Source organism: Moschus berezovskii, chromosome 11 (assembly GCF_049115385.1).
Source record: "Moschus berezovskii isolate FMDL1 chromosome 11, NW_MosBer_1.0, whole genome shotgun sequence".
Lineage (NCBI taxonomy): Eukaryota > Metazoa > Chordata > Mammalia > Artiodactyla > Moschidae > Moschus > Moschus berezovskii.
In genome coordinates, this window is record NC_142470.1 from 10504049 (window position 1) to 10518278 (window position 14230).

At 42.9% G+C, this 14230-nt stretch overlaps 1 protein-coding gene across 9 annotated transcripts in view; it reads left to right on the plus strand.

Moving 5' to 3' along the window:
• MAPKAP1 (MAPK associated protein 1) overlaps positions 1–14230 on the plus strand; it is a 243471-nt gene that overhangs the window by 175092 nt on the left and 54149 nt on the right. For 8 of the 9 annotated variants that reach the window (XM_055400351.2, XM_055400346.2, XM_055400347.2 and 5 more), the window contains one exon: positions 10295–10402. The exons of the other annotated variant lie outside the window; for it this stretch is intronic. In XM_055400351.2, the coding sequence (XP_055256326.1) occupies positions 10295–10402 (108 nt within the window). The remainder of the gene's footprint in view (positions 1–10294; positions 10403–14230) is intronic. 9 annotated transcript variants of the gene reach the window in all.

A 14230-nucleotide genomic window follows, 5' to 3' on the forward strand; every position in this document is an offset into this window, starting at 1 on the left:
GGGGACGAGGGCAGAGGAGGACAGTGACGAGCAGATATCAGTGCCTCTGATACGGCCTGCCCGGGCACTGAGCAGAACACCGCCCCACAGAGGCTGGGATGAGAGAGCTTTTCTTAATTCTGACGGGGAGTCGGGCCGGGCTGCAGAGAGGATGGGAGCTGCCCAAAGCTGTGCCTCCCGACCGCTCTCAGGAGCTCTTCTGTGAAGCTGGGTGTTCAAGAAGAAATTTGTTCTGAAGAATTATGATGCTCTTGCATTTTCTCCTACACAAAGAAGAAAATCTCAGCTGCACGCCCTTTCCTTTCCTCCTCTTGGCACTTTCTGATTGATGATTGGAAATGATGGCAATACATAAACTATTTTTCTTTTTATTTTATGACCTGGTAATAGCAGTAACATATTTCCAGTAAATGTTTTCTATCGCAATAAAAAAGTTGTAACAAGACTAGAAATGGGTATAGTTAAACCCTAAAGAAATCACACTTTCAGAACTGTGGATTGAGGCAGTAACTCTGCAAATCATTTAACTTGGAAAGAGGCCCCCCTCCCCCCGGCAAAATCGGGGCACACAGATGTCGCGCGCTTTAAGTGCTCAGCAGATAGGTGCCCGCACGAGGGCTGAGGGGCTCTCGGTTTCAGCCCCTCGAGACCCACTGCCCACTCTGTCTTCCTCCTGGTCTCCCATCTAGTGTCTTCACTCCTTTCTGAACTGATAAATTCTCTCAACCTTACGATTCTTTTTTTCTAACCCCAAATTCAGGAAGATTGTAGGAAGCTCTTCCTGGAACATAGCATAGCAGTGTGGTTAAGAGCACAAGCCTGGACTCACACACCTGGATTCTCCTCCTGGTCTCACTGTGGACACGTGGCTTAACCACGCTGCATGTTTTCCTCCTCCGTAAAATGGGCTTAGTATAGAGCCTGCCTCATAGTTTTATGATTCAGAAAATTAATGCAGGTAAAGGACTTTGTTAAGGGCCAGGAGAGTCCTCAATGTCAGTCACTGTTGTTATACTCTAAAACAGCAAATTGATGATTTTGTTTAAATTTGCGTAGCAGTATAACAGCTGACATTTGCTGAGTGCTTATTACATCCTAGGCACTGTGTTCTGTGTAATCTTTGCAATTACTCCATGAAGGTTTAGACCAACTAATTTGCCCAGTGTCACAGAGCCTCTGTAAAAGAGCCGAGATTTTAACCCAAGTCTTTTAAACTCCAGAACTCAAACTTTAACCACCCTGTGTCCACATTCTAGGATTAGATGCTCACAACAAGAACAGGGAGGGTTACAGTTTGTTTTTGTCTCTTTTTGTTTTGAACAGTGAGTTTCGGTTCTACTTGGGGATCTTACTGTCCCCTGGCAGACAGCCTCTCACCTAGCTCTGAGGAACTGCTCTGAAGAAGTACAAAAGGGGCCAGGATACATATGAATTTTTTGGCTGGGACATACAAGCAGTCATGTACACATCTTGGTATAAGATTACTGCTAATCACAAAAAAACAAGAACAGGTCTATCAAGATGGTTACACTTTGAATAGTTCTGTCTCACACCAGACATGTCCTCCTTTGTCTGGGAAAGATTTAAAGCCAATAGTGTTGAGATTTTATGCTCTCAGAACTCCAGAGCCAGGCAAAAAGAAGCACTTTTTATCCCCTGTTTGGAGGCAGAGTTGCCTTGTCCCCAGCTGGAGCTTGTTTAGGCTCTGTTACTCCTCAGAGGATGGCTGGCTGCTGCTTCTGTGTGTCCGGTATCCTTAATGTGCTCTAAAAATTAGTCCTTCCCCAGCCTTTGTCTTTAATTTCTGGTTCTAGCTGACACCTTCATTAATGGTTTGGTGCAAGCTTTCTGTCGACGTGAAGACGACTGTGTGAAAGTGGTTTTGCTGCCCTATCAATAATGGTCATAATTTCCCCAATACTCTCATCAGCAGTGAATTGAGTCTTGCAGCAAAGAAATGGAAACCCCAGTGCAGTGGTTTTAAAGCGATTTGTCTTGTAGACGGCGTCTTATTTCAGTAAAATCAGGTCAGGGAAGCACTGCTGGGTCAGATCTAAGTCAGATACAAATTAGTTGGAGGAAATTGATCATTCCAACATTTAGGTTATTTTTAGCTTCTGTAGCTTTTTAATATCTCTCTTTTTCCCTTTATTTACCTTTACTTCATAAAGCTTAATAAAGTTTAAATGTCTTCTCAGTTTCCACCAAGCCTTTGACAATAGAAAGGCATGCTATCTCCCACCCCATGGTAACAGCCTTTCTTCACAGTGCTGGGGTTCACTCCAGTTACAACATTGTTTGAACACTTAAACCCACTCCTACTCATCCTCTGGCCGGCCCCCTTTCTGGGGTTTGTTTATTGCCCACACTGGCCCCTCGACCGGTCTGTTCTTCATTGCTATTGAAAGTTAATGGGGGCAAAATTGCATTCCCAAACATTTGAACCTGAAGTGGCCAGGCCCGAACTTAGTTGATCTCTGGTGATCGGTTCAATTTAGTTACGATTTTTTGCCATTAGGCCGGGGCTGAATGATGGTGATTTGGTTGAGGCCAAATGTCTGAAGAAAATTGGCTCTCTGATAAGAGTGCTGTTATCAGAGGGGGCTACCTTCTCATTTACATTTAGATGAGTATTGATTATTTATTTACTCAGAGAAGTGAGATTCGTTTCCAATCTTATCTTTCTCGTCTCTGCTTGTCAGCAGAAAGAGAGATAGAGCTCCTGACATCAGGCCAAGATAACAGCACTTTGTAGTAAAGATAAAAGTTGGAATGGGCCTTTTTCTAGTCTTGACTGAAAGGATAAGTTTTAAAAATTAGAACTGATGGGTCATGCTTTCAAAACCTTTCCTGAAGGTTTTGCAGTTTAACTAGGCAGGAGAATTGGTTTATTGGAACAGCCTTGGTCTTTCTTCTTTTGTAATAGGAATTGTATTTAATTTGATTATATTCGGCTGTTTCACTGAGAGCAAATTGTGTATTGGCTCAGAAGAGGCTGAAGAGTGACCTTATTGTCATGTCAGCTTGTTCCTTTCTTATTATTTAAATTCTAAATGATCCAATCCAAGCCTCAGAGGGGGTGTAAGCTACAGTGGTTATCACTTGAATATAATTCAGTGCTTATATTAAGATCAAACAGAAAATGATTATAGTCACTCCTAGAGGAAGAGTTACAAGCGATGGAGCTGACACTAAATGCAAACATTTTAGGATAGCTGATGTTGGTTCTGAGCTTGGATATTGACAGCATCAGCTTGTCGGTGATGGCTTTGGCTCAGTGAGGAACTCGGAATTCAGCCGGCGCCTGCCACAGATCAGACAGGGCTTGGCACAGCTTGCCTCTTATGGGTCTCCCTGCCACCAGTCTTCTCAGCCCACTGTTGACAGAGCCACCAGGAGAATTGTATCAAAATATAAAGCTGATTGTGTCACTTCCCTGCTCTGTTAGCATCTGTTGCTTATAAGAGAGAACTTAGACTTTGACCAACATTCTGGGCCAAGCCTCCCAGCCCCAGCTTCCCTTTGAACCCCCACAGAACCTAGGCCTTTTCTCCACTGAATTTCCTTTGGCCCCGGGCAGGGGGCTCTTCAGCACCTCCTTGCACGTTCTGTTCCTTCCATAGGAATGCGCTACTTCCCCCTTCTTCTCCCGGCTCCCAGCCCCGCTTCAAAATTCAGTTCAGATGTGTCCACCTCAGAGAAGGGGCAGTTCATTGTCCCCTCTTCTGGATTCCCACAGCACCTGTCCTGACCTGGGGAAGAACCCTGGCTGGGGCTCTTTGATAGTTTTATCTGCTCGTGTGTGTGTTGCCACCTCCCCCAACCTGTAGGAGGTCAGGAATCACCAATTATTCATCTCTGTGCCTGGGACGCTGTTGTTTCTTCTAAAGTGTTTCTAGGTGAATGTATGGATGGCATGGCAACATCACATATCTTTTGGTATCTGTGCTGCTGTGGTTTGTTCGATGGGGATGGTAGGTACTCATCATTTTTAGACTGTATTCTTAGGACCACAGAGACTAAGAAACTTTAGGAATTCTGGCTGCTGAACAAGTCTCTAATCTCAAATGCTGCCTGTAGCTTAAAAGCAAGCTTGTTTAAATAGATCTGCCTGCTCTCCCACCCGCACTCCTACCTCAGACACACGTGAGAAAGGATATGGACGTCTGCCTGATGCCAGCATTCCCCACCACCCTGTATCATCCCTTAACAGGGCTGTTAGCTTGTGACTCTGAGGCTCGGGACCTGCCTAAGCCTCCTGCAGCAGTTCCTGCTCCATCCAGCCTGTTCCAGCAATAACAGCGGCTGCCACTGAGCCCCTCTGATCCTCACAGCACCCTTCTCAGGTACAATATGCAGAGATTGTTATTTCCCCAGAATGCGTAGTGAGAGGGTACAGACATGGGAGTTTTCTGTTCAAAACCCAGCCCTTCCTCTTTATTTGTTCATATGCTAAAGCTGAAACTGCAATACTTTGGCCACCTCATGCGACGAGTTGACTCACTGGAAAAGACTCTGATGCTGGGAAAGGTTGGGGGCAGGAGGAGAAGGGGACGACAGAGAACGAGATGGCTGGATGGCATCACCGACTCTGTGGACATGAGTTTGAGTGAACTCCGGGAGTTGGTGATGGACAGGGAGGCCTGGCGTGCTGTGATTCATGGGGTCGCGGAGAGTCGAACACGACTGAGCAACTGAACTGAACTGAACTTTTTCTGACTGCAAGGAGCTCTTTCAGATTAAAGCTGCTCTTCAAGCTAACAAATGAAAAATAACATGAAGGCACATCCCTGAAAGTGTTCAGCCTTTTCCTTTATCATTCTCCAGATAGGTGGGCCTTCAACCTGTTCTGATGCTCAGCAATAATAATGATAGGTTAATTCATTTATATTCCACTTCAATCTGAAAAGCAGTTGGAATAGATACACTAAAGGGATAATAAAAACGCATGAATTGGAAAACTCCCTGAGAGAAAAGGAAAATAAAGGTCCAGAGGTTTAACTGACCCAGAAATGCGTGTTCAGTCATCACACATTTAGTGTTGAGCTTCCTCGTAGGCAAAGGAGAAAGGAACACAGTATCAGTTAACTGCCAGATTTATGTTAAACTGTCTTAAGGTACAAACACGCCAGTTGCTGTGAGGAACTACAGCGTCTCCCGCTAGATCTGAAGGAGCTTTCTTCCATGGGTCTTTAGGAGTAAGGTGCAGAATGATGGTGACGATGGTGTGGCTTCTTTCTCGTCACTCTTCAGGCTTTTGCCCTTGCTTCCCATTGGATTTCAGCCCTCAGCTGGCCCTCAGCTGTTACACAAGGACATGCAAATGCTTTTACATTTCAGGCGAGGATTAAAGAAAAGGGATCGAGGAATCTGAACTGAGCATATATCCACCATCCAACAGATACTACAGATTTCCTTTGAAACTTTCATGCTAAGATGTTTGCTTTGGGTTTACAAAATCCCATAAAAATCCTGCCTGGGTATTATAACTTGGAGCCCTCCCAAAGTGCCCAGAGAAGTATTTTGTTCCTAGATCATTCGGTGACATGGTTTTACTGCAATAAATACATCATCAGAATGCCCACGCAGGTTTTCTCATCTCTGCAGAGTAACTGCTTCCCACAGTCTTCCTTTTGCATTCTCTCTGCTGTGAGGGAGAGGGGATGGAGCTCCATGCACAGCTGTGACATTTTACAAACCTCTTTCCAAAGGGTGGATGTTGCCTTGAAAACAATGTCGTGTTTGGTGTGAAAGAGTCTCATATTTTTATATAGTCACTTCTTTGGCAAAAGTATGTTAATGGAAACTGACCTCACAGCTTGTCTTTATAAAATGGCTTTTGGCTGTTGTTTTTCCTATCCTCTGTGTCAGCTGCCTGAAAATCAAATTAACATTTGATAGAAACTAGTGTTTGATATATGGTAGGTCTGGGTTGTTATAATCTCGATTATCATCAACAGACATTTATTAAAAACATACAAGTGAGACACTCTGTCCGTGTGTAATGTGTAGACTGCAGGCCTAGGCAGTCTGAGGTATGAAGCCTAGTTCCACCACTTCCTGTGGGACATTGAGCAAGTTATTTCTCCTCTGTAAGTCATGATTTATTCCTCTATAAAATGAAATATGTACTCTTCACATCCTAAGATAATCAAGAGTGAAAGAGATGAGGTATATGAAAGGCCGACCGCAGTACCTAGCACAGAGTAGACCTTGTTCTCTTCTGTTAGGATCTCTTCTAAAAGTCTGATGATATGGATGACCATGGTGGAAGCTTAAATAACGCTGTTAATGTTCTGTTCTAACTGCTTTATAACTATTAACTTACTGAATTCTCAGACCTATAAAGTAGTAGCTGCTATTATTATCCCCATTTTATAGATGAAGAAACAGAGAGGTTAAGTAAGTTGGCCCAAAGTCGCAGAGCTATGTTTCTCAGCCAGGACTAGAAAGAGGCAATCTGGCCCCAAGTGCGTGCCCTTTATCATCAGGCTATATCGCTTCTCATATATTCCCTGCCTCTCATTACACAGTATGACCTAAAGTTTATCAGTCTGGCCTTTTCAGAGGAAAACGTGTAAAACAGTCTTTCTCTGTGAGCTGTCTTATCCAGCATTCAGGCAAGAATCATGAGAGAAATTGAGATTTGTAATAGGCAGTTTTCTGTTTGGGTCCAGATCTGGAGTCTCATCTCCAGCTTGACTAGCCTCCCCTCCCCACAGTTAAGACCCACCTGTCCTTTGCCAGGCTCAGAAGCGGGTTAGCAAGGTGTTCTTAGTTTTTGTGGAAGACCCTGGAGAACGGAGAGCAAAAGAGGATGCTCGACATTTTAGTTACTTAAAAAACTGGGCATACATAGGAATATTCTTAAGAAAGATGGGGAGAGGATCTTCCTGGATAGATGGCAAAATAAGGTTAGCCTGTATTCCTAAGGAACCCAGATATAACATGGGATACTTAGCACTTGTGGATTTCACTAAAATAATTATTTCAGATCATTTATTGTAGAAATGAGTGTATAGAAACCACAAATAATTTAGAACCCAAATGAATCCACAGAGCTACCAAAAATATATACTTATGGTATAAACTATGGGTTTTTTTTTTTTTAATATAGGTCAGTCATTTATAGTTTGTTAAAGGAAGAAAGCTTCAAAAATACATAGGCTTTAGTGCCAAAGACCATTGGTTGCATGATCCCCCGCTTCAGGGTCCCAGTCTGTCAAATGAGCTGTGAGGATTTAGTAAGTAACATATGTGGAGTGCTTGGTGTATAATGGCCATGCTGCAATTTAGAATCGTCATGATACTAGGCTCAAGGAGAAAGTCCTCCAGCAACTTTTAGGAGACAAATTATTTTTGTAGAAAAATCTACAGAACCAAGAAACAAGAAAGTAAATATGGAATGATGGCATTTACGGCTTAGAGAGTGATGCAGGGACCTGTGTTTAGCAATAAGGGACCCTTCCTAGTACTCCCTCCCTCCCCTGGTTTCCTTCATCCATGTTTCCCAGGCTGCCACAGAGAACAAAAGGAAAAAGTATACCAAGGAGACCAGCCTGAAATACACCCTGAAGCAGCCAGGCCTTGGCCCCCAGAATCAGGGAGGGGGTGGCTTGCTTACTGTCTACTCGTCAGGTAGGCAAACAGCTCTGGACACCCAGAACCATATATGCTGTGCTCAGAGTGACCATGCCAAGTTACAGGGTTACTGAAGATGAAAGCATTGATCTAAATAAACAGATGATGTCTAGCTTTGATTAAAGTATTGAAAATGAAAGGCCTACTGGAGATGCCACAGTGTGTGGTAGTTACAGTATCCTCAGAAAAATGGCACAGTAAGAAACTGGAGGACTTATAAGTATATATAATGTTTTTAAAATGATAAATAAAAGTAGCTTTTGTTTAAGTTGTTAAAGGAAATCTGAAAAATACCAGAAACCACTAAAGAAAAATAAAAACAGTCATCATGGTACTCTCCAGTGTAGTCACTGTTCACCTTTTGGAAGTAACCTTCCAGTACACCCCCCATTACTTTACATATATTTTTCACAATTAAAATCATCTTACACGTGTTGTGTTATAATTTTTCATAAACTAGCATATTATAAACATGTTTGATAAAATCAAATACTTTTGCAACATCACTTTTAATATCTTCATGGCATTTCACAATATTTTGTTTAACCAACCTCCCTGTTGGAGTCTCAGAGTCGCTTAGTCATGTCCAACTCTTTGCGACTCCATGGACTGTAGCCCATCTGGCTCCTCTGTCCATGGAGTTCTGGCTAGACTACTGGAATCGGTTGCCATTTCCTTCTCCAGGGGATCTTTCCAACCCAGGGATCGAACCCGGGTCTCCTGCATTGCAGGCAGATTCTTTATCATCTGAACCACCAGTTGTTAGATCTGGGTTATTCCCACATTTGACTGTCATAAAAAAGAACTATTACAGCTAAACTTTGTACCCAAATTTTACTGTAAATTCATAGAGCAAACGTCAGTGCGTATGCATTGTGTTGCTGGAAGATACCAGGGGTGTGGGAAATTAACAGGCCAGTATTTTAGAAAGCAGCTCCCCAAGTTTGGTGATGGCTCTCTTCTCTCTCTGATAGGCCGAAGCTGCCCAGGGCTGTGAAGGTTGGGGGGCGGGGGAGTTAGGGAGGGGACAGCTGCAGGGGAGAGGGATCTTAGGACTCTCTCAACAGCTAAGTTTCCTTCAAGCTCAGCTGGGTGTGACTTCTGGTGACTGCGTCCCACCAGCGAGTATGAAAGCGTCCGGTGACAGCAGCAGGCAGGCTCGGTAATTGACAGATGTTGGCACTGCCGGGTGATGGCTCATGGAAACTGAGAATTATCTGTACTTCATACCTTTATTCGCTTCATGTTTTTGGAATTAAAATTGAACTGTGTAGAATGTTGAACTGCAATGCATTTTTGACCTGAATACAGTGTACTACAATTTATCAGAACTGTATAGACTTCTGAGCATGCATGTCCTTAAATAATTATATGTGTCTTGAGCATTGTTAACTTAGGGCAGGCTTAAAACCTCTAAGTAGTGTAAAAAAGGACTGAGCGTATATAAGAATTCTGGTAATCGGCAGAAATGCTAGTGAAATACCAGTTAGAGAAAGATCAAATATACCATGAAACTGACCTGCAACTGCAGTGCTGCGGATGAACTTAGACCGTGGGAGAGGAATGACTTAAGATGAGTGAAATGCCTCCAGACTGATGAAGGAGAAGTGTTGGATGTGAATAATGGACAAGATGACGACAGCTGAGGAACATATCTAAAAATACGTGTTCTGCCTGGGAGCCCCGCAAGGCCTCTGGCGCTTCCTCAGATCTCTTCCACCTCCTGTCTGACCAAACATGCCTTTCATAGTCAAAATAATCAGACAGTTTCTTACACCTCTAATCTTTTCAATACCCATTAACAACAACAGGAGCAGTCTTTTGAATCCGATCACTGGATCGTTAGGTGTTATCTGAGAAGAACAAGATTGTCATTTGGCTTGACAAAGAAATGCATGAATAAATGTATAAAATGCCCCAGTGTTTTAAGATCTTTCAGAACCCCCTTGAGATGCAGGGTAGTTAATATTACTGGTCTTCAGTATTATTGAACCTGTGCCTCTTGTGTTTTTATAAATATTTCAACAAAAACATGAATCAGCAGCTACTATCCTTCTGTCACTATAACCCCCAAACCTGGAGTTTATTTTTTAACCCTGTCTGCTTTTTAAAAAAATTTTCTGCATTTTTGGGTTGTCATCATATTTGAGTTCTAAGCATACTTTATTTTTGCTTGTAATTGATTATTCCTTATCATATAATAATTATAATGTTGTAGGAGTGCCTCCTATGAGGCAGGTACATTACTAAGTATTTTTCCTGTGTCATCTCTAATCTTCACAATAACCCCTCAAGGTATGTGTTCCCACATTACACATCAGGAATCAGAGAGTCAGGGAGGAGAGGGTACCTGCTCATATCTGGGAAACCTTTGTAGCCACAATGGTGGTTCCAAGTCAGTCCGACTCAAAAGCCTTTTACCTCTCATCTCGTTTAGGAGAGAACTGCACAAAAGTAGACTCAATAATAGACAAGTATGTGAAACCTTGTGGGGAAAAAAACTCAGACTCTTCCGTCTTGGATAGCTAGACCCCAAGCAGACATCAGTGTTTTCCTAATGCATTATCAGCTTTTCGCCGGCGTGTGGTGTTTTCTCAATGTTCAGTTCACTGTTTCAGCCTCCCCCCCTCCTCCTGCCCCTTTGATCTTCCAGGCCCTCAGTACCGCCTGGAGAAGCAGAGCGAGCCCAATGTCGCCGTGGACCTGGAGAGCACCTTGGAGAGTCAGAGCGCCTGGGAGTTCTGCCTGGTCCGCGAGAACAGTACGTTGGCCTCCTCGCTCCGTGTCCGCTTTGTCCGTTGCAACGTGCTCACTAGTCCCATGTCTGGGAACGCTCAGTGGCCTGGCCTCCCTGGGCAGATTTGAAGTGACTGTTTTCCAAAGCAGACCTCAGCCTTCACTCCAGAAGTGTAATCCCAGGGTGAAATGATTGATTTCATGCTTTTTGGTAAAGAGTCTGCATCCTGCTTGGCCCTCTGTGATTAATATTTAATCTGTTAAACTGTTGTCTTCCTAAATTAGGAACAGTCCTGGAAATGGCTTAGAAATGTAAGGCCTTTTCTGTGCAAAGGCTATTTTGTATATAAAGCATCTGGCCTCGTCAATATCACTGGTCAGTCATCAGGTTTTAGAAAATTCTGACCTTTTTCATACTCTTGGCTGGAGGCAGCATAGGGTGGTTCCTCGTGCTGTGGAGAAAGCCTCTTTGCTGCTGCTGCTAAGTCACTTCAGTTGTGTCCAACCCTGTGTGACGCCATAGACGGCAGTCCACCAGGCTCCCCTGTCCCTGGGATTCTCCAGACAAGAACACTGGAGTGGATTGCCATTTCCTTCTCCAGGAAAGCCTCTTTAAAATTTAGTTAATTTCTTTCCTTCCCTTTAGAGTTTCAGATTTGTGAATTTTGGCCATTCCTCTCCTCTGTACCCCAGTTGATTTTAGGAGCAACATGTGGAGACTGATCTCAGCAGCCAACTCGCCCTCATTCCTGCTTCATTCAGGGCTTTCACGCAGACAGTTTCTTCTTTCCTCTACTCTGGTTAACTTTCTCATCCTTCTTCTCAGTTTAAATGTCACCTTGATAAAGGCCACCTGTGATCTCCCTGTTCCCTCCTTGCCTAAACCCCATCCATCCCTCACTTGGGTCCCCAGCTATATTCCGTCATAGAGCATACTGCTTTATCTTCGTGGCGTATATTTCTGTTTATAATAGTCTATTTTTCCAAATGAATGATTGATGTCTGTCTCTCCCACTACACTGTCAAGTCTTTGAGGATATACCTGATCCATACCAAATTGACCTTTATTAATTCACCTAATATTCACTCATCACCTTATGGGCCTTGCGCTGCATGTTGGAATTCTGTAGTGAATTCTGTCTGAAACTGTTGACTTGTATTTGAATAAGATAAAAGATTATTTGTTAGGATATTGGTATAGATTTTGGATATATAACACTTAGATATGCAAAAAATTTTCAGGTAAGAAAGTATAATGAAAATTTTTAGCCTCCCTTCTCTTCCCTAATTCCTCTATGGGAGACAACAGTCGTTCCCAGTGTCTTTTGTATCTTTCCAGAATATGCAAACATATTCTGTATATGTGTGTGAATACACCCACATAAAGACATATATATGTACACACATTTGGGATCCCCAATAGCTCAGCTGGTAAAGAATCCACCTGCAGTGCAGGAGCCCCCAGTTCAATCCCTGGGTTGGGAAGATCCCCTGGAGAAGGGATAGGCTTCCCAATCCAGCATTCTTGGGCTACCCTGTGGCTCAGCTGGTAAAGAATCCACCTGCAGTGCAGGAAACCTGGGTTCGATCCCTGGCTTGGGAAGATCCCCTGGAGAAGGGAGAGGCTACCCACTCCAATATTCTGGCCTGGAGAATTCCATGGACTGTATAGTCCATGGGGTCACACATGTATTTCCCCCTTTTAGCAACAAACGGTAGCAAACTGTCATCAGCGTTCTACATTTTTCTTTTATCATTTTAACAATATATCATATAGAGAATACTCCATATGTTGCATCAATCCATATATTGTTCCATATATAAATTTACCTCTTTCTAATTGCTGTATAGTATTTCACAGTATGCTGTGATTCCAAATTAGATGTGGTTTGGGGTTTTGGGGCTTTTTTCTTTGAGGATAAGGTGCAACTTTCTTCTACTGGGAAAGAAAAGCTATAAGGATTGATGGATAAAGTTTTGAAATCTGGTCTCTTGTTCTTACTCTACTTCCACTTCCAAGTATGAGCATAGTCTTAATTAAGTTGTATGACCTCTGTTAGCCTCAGCACCCCATCTTAAAGGATTTGCAAGGTCCTTTCAGTGCTTGCTTTTGAGCCAAAATTACTTTTTTAGTGAAAGAAGACCGTACCAGCATGTACAGAATGTGCCAGGTAGTCAATGGTTTGGAATCAGTGGAATATTGTAACTAGTCTCTGTAAAATGGAAGTAAACTATAAAAACTATTTATTCTTTTTTATAGAAAAGATTTTTTTTTTAATTTTAAATAGAAATTTCAATCAGGAACGCATATTGTTCCCCAGTAGCTACCTATTAAGAAGTTGTACTGAGACAAAGAAAAATGTTTCAAAAACAATATTTTTTTCACTTCTGTCACTGTATTTGATCAGGACAGGCTTGCTATCCTAAAAGCCATTTTAGAAGTAAGCTAAACACTATCATGCAGTGTTTAAGGGAATACGCTGTCGAGCCAAACCCTCAGTTCACATTCTGGCCTTGCCACTAACTGGCTGTGTGACCTTGGACAGCTTACTTAACCTCTCTTAGGTAGTTAATTTACCCTCATAAGGTTGATGGGCGGATTCATAAAGCTCTTAGAATAGTGCCTGGGACATAATAAAACACTCAATAAATATTAACTGTTAATAAATAACAGAAGAGCAGCATTCGTGGCTCATAAAGCAGATGAGGCATGGATGTGGCGGTCTGAAGCACTAGAACTATCTGGGCCCTCAAGGAGGTATGTGGTGGGGGGAGGGAGTGACACAGAATGGAGGGGAAAAGGAGAGTGGGGGCCAGTTCAAGTGTGGAAGTCTGTGTCACGGGACCAGAGAACTTAGAAGCAGGGTGCTCTCCAGCACCTGTGCTTTGATGTCCCGGAAGAGGTACACCTATAAGAAAAAGCATTTGATTGAGAGGACTGCCGTAAGAGCAGGTATAAGCCTTTCAGATTTTCTTCCGTAGAGGGACAGGGCATGGCTTTTTATACCAATCACATCAAAAGATTTTTTTTAATTATTCAGGCCTTCTACTGTAAGGCCTCGTGCTATACATTTTGCTCCCTCTTTTATAATTGTCACAACCACCTTTCAAGGTGCTTTTCTGATGGTAGGGAGGGGTTGTGACTTGTTCAGTGTTAGCTAGTCACTAAGTGATAAACCAGAATTCTAAGTCAACTGTCTGATTCTAAAGCCTAGCCTGAGATTCTTGATACAGCAACCTAAATTTTCAGTCCTAAGAAGGGTGATGACAATCGTCTTTATGTACTATAAGAGAGAAGCTTGCAAATGAAGCTAACATGACAAGAGTTTCTGCCTAGGGACTGAGAGGCAACATTTGTGCTTGGATCTTGGCCTAAATAAGAAAGTGACAAGCCAAAGTCCTTGAGCTTTCCAGTTTGGAATCTAGTCTGATAATCTACTGCATCCTTCAGCCAACTGTCTGCTCGAAGCTGGAATCAGACCAAAAGGAAGCCTGAGTACATTATAGAGAGGATGTAACATTAGAAGATTTCCATTCTTGTTGAAGTGCCTATATAAATCCTGGCGCCAGACTGAACCTCAGTTTCCTTTTCTACCAAATGTTGCCGGCGACCTTTCCGTTTACCCACTGATCGTACATGGGAAGCCCATCCAGAGCCTTAGAAGAAAGATGCCACATATACCAACTTATTGTTTCCACAGCTTTAAGAGAGAAACTTAGAAAGTTCCCATCATCAGGGCTAAAATAGACCTGAAATTGAACCAGTTTTATGGAGTACCACAAAGCGTCAGACACTGTGTCTTCCCTGTTTTATCATTCACTGGTCTGCCCGCATGGTAGTTCAGCGTAGTGC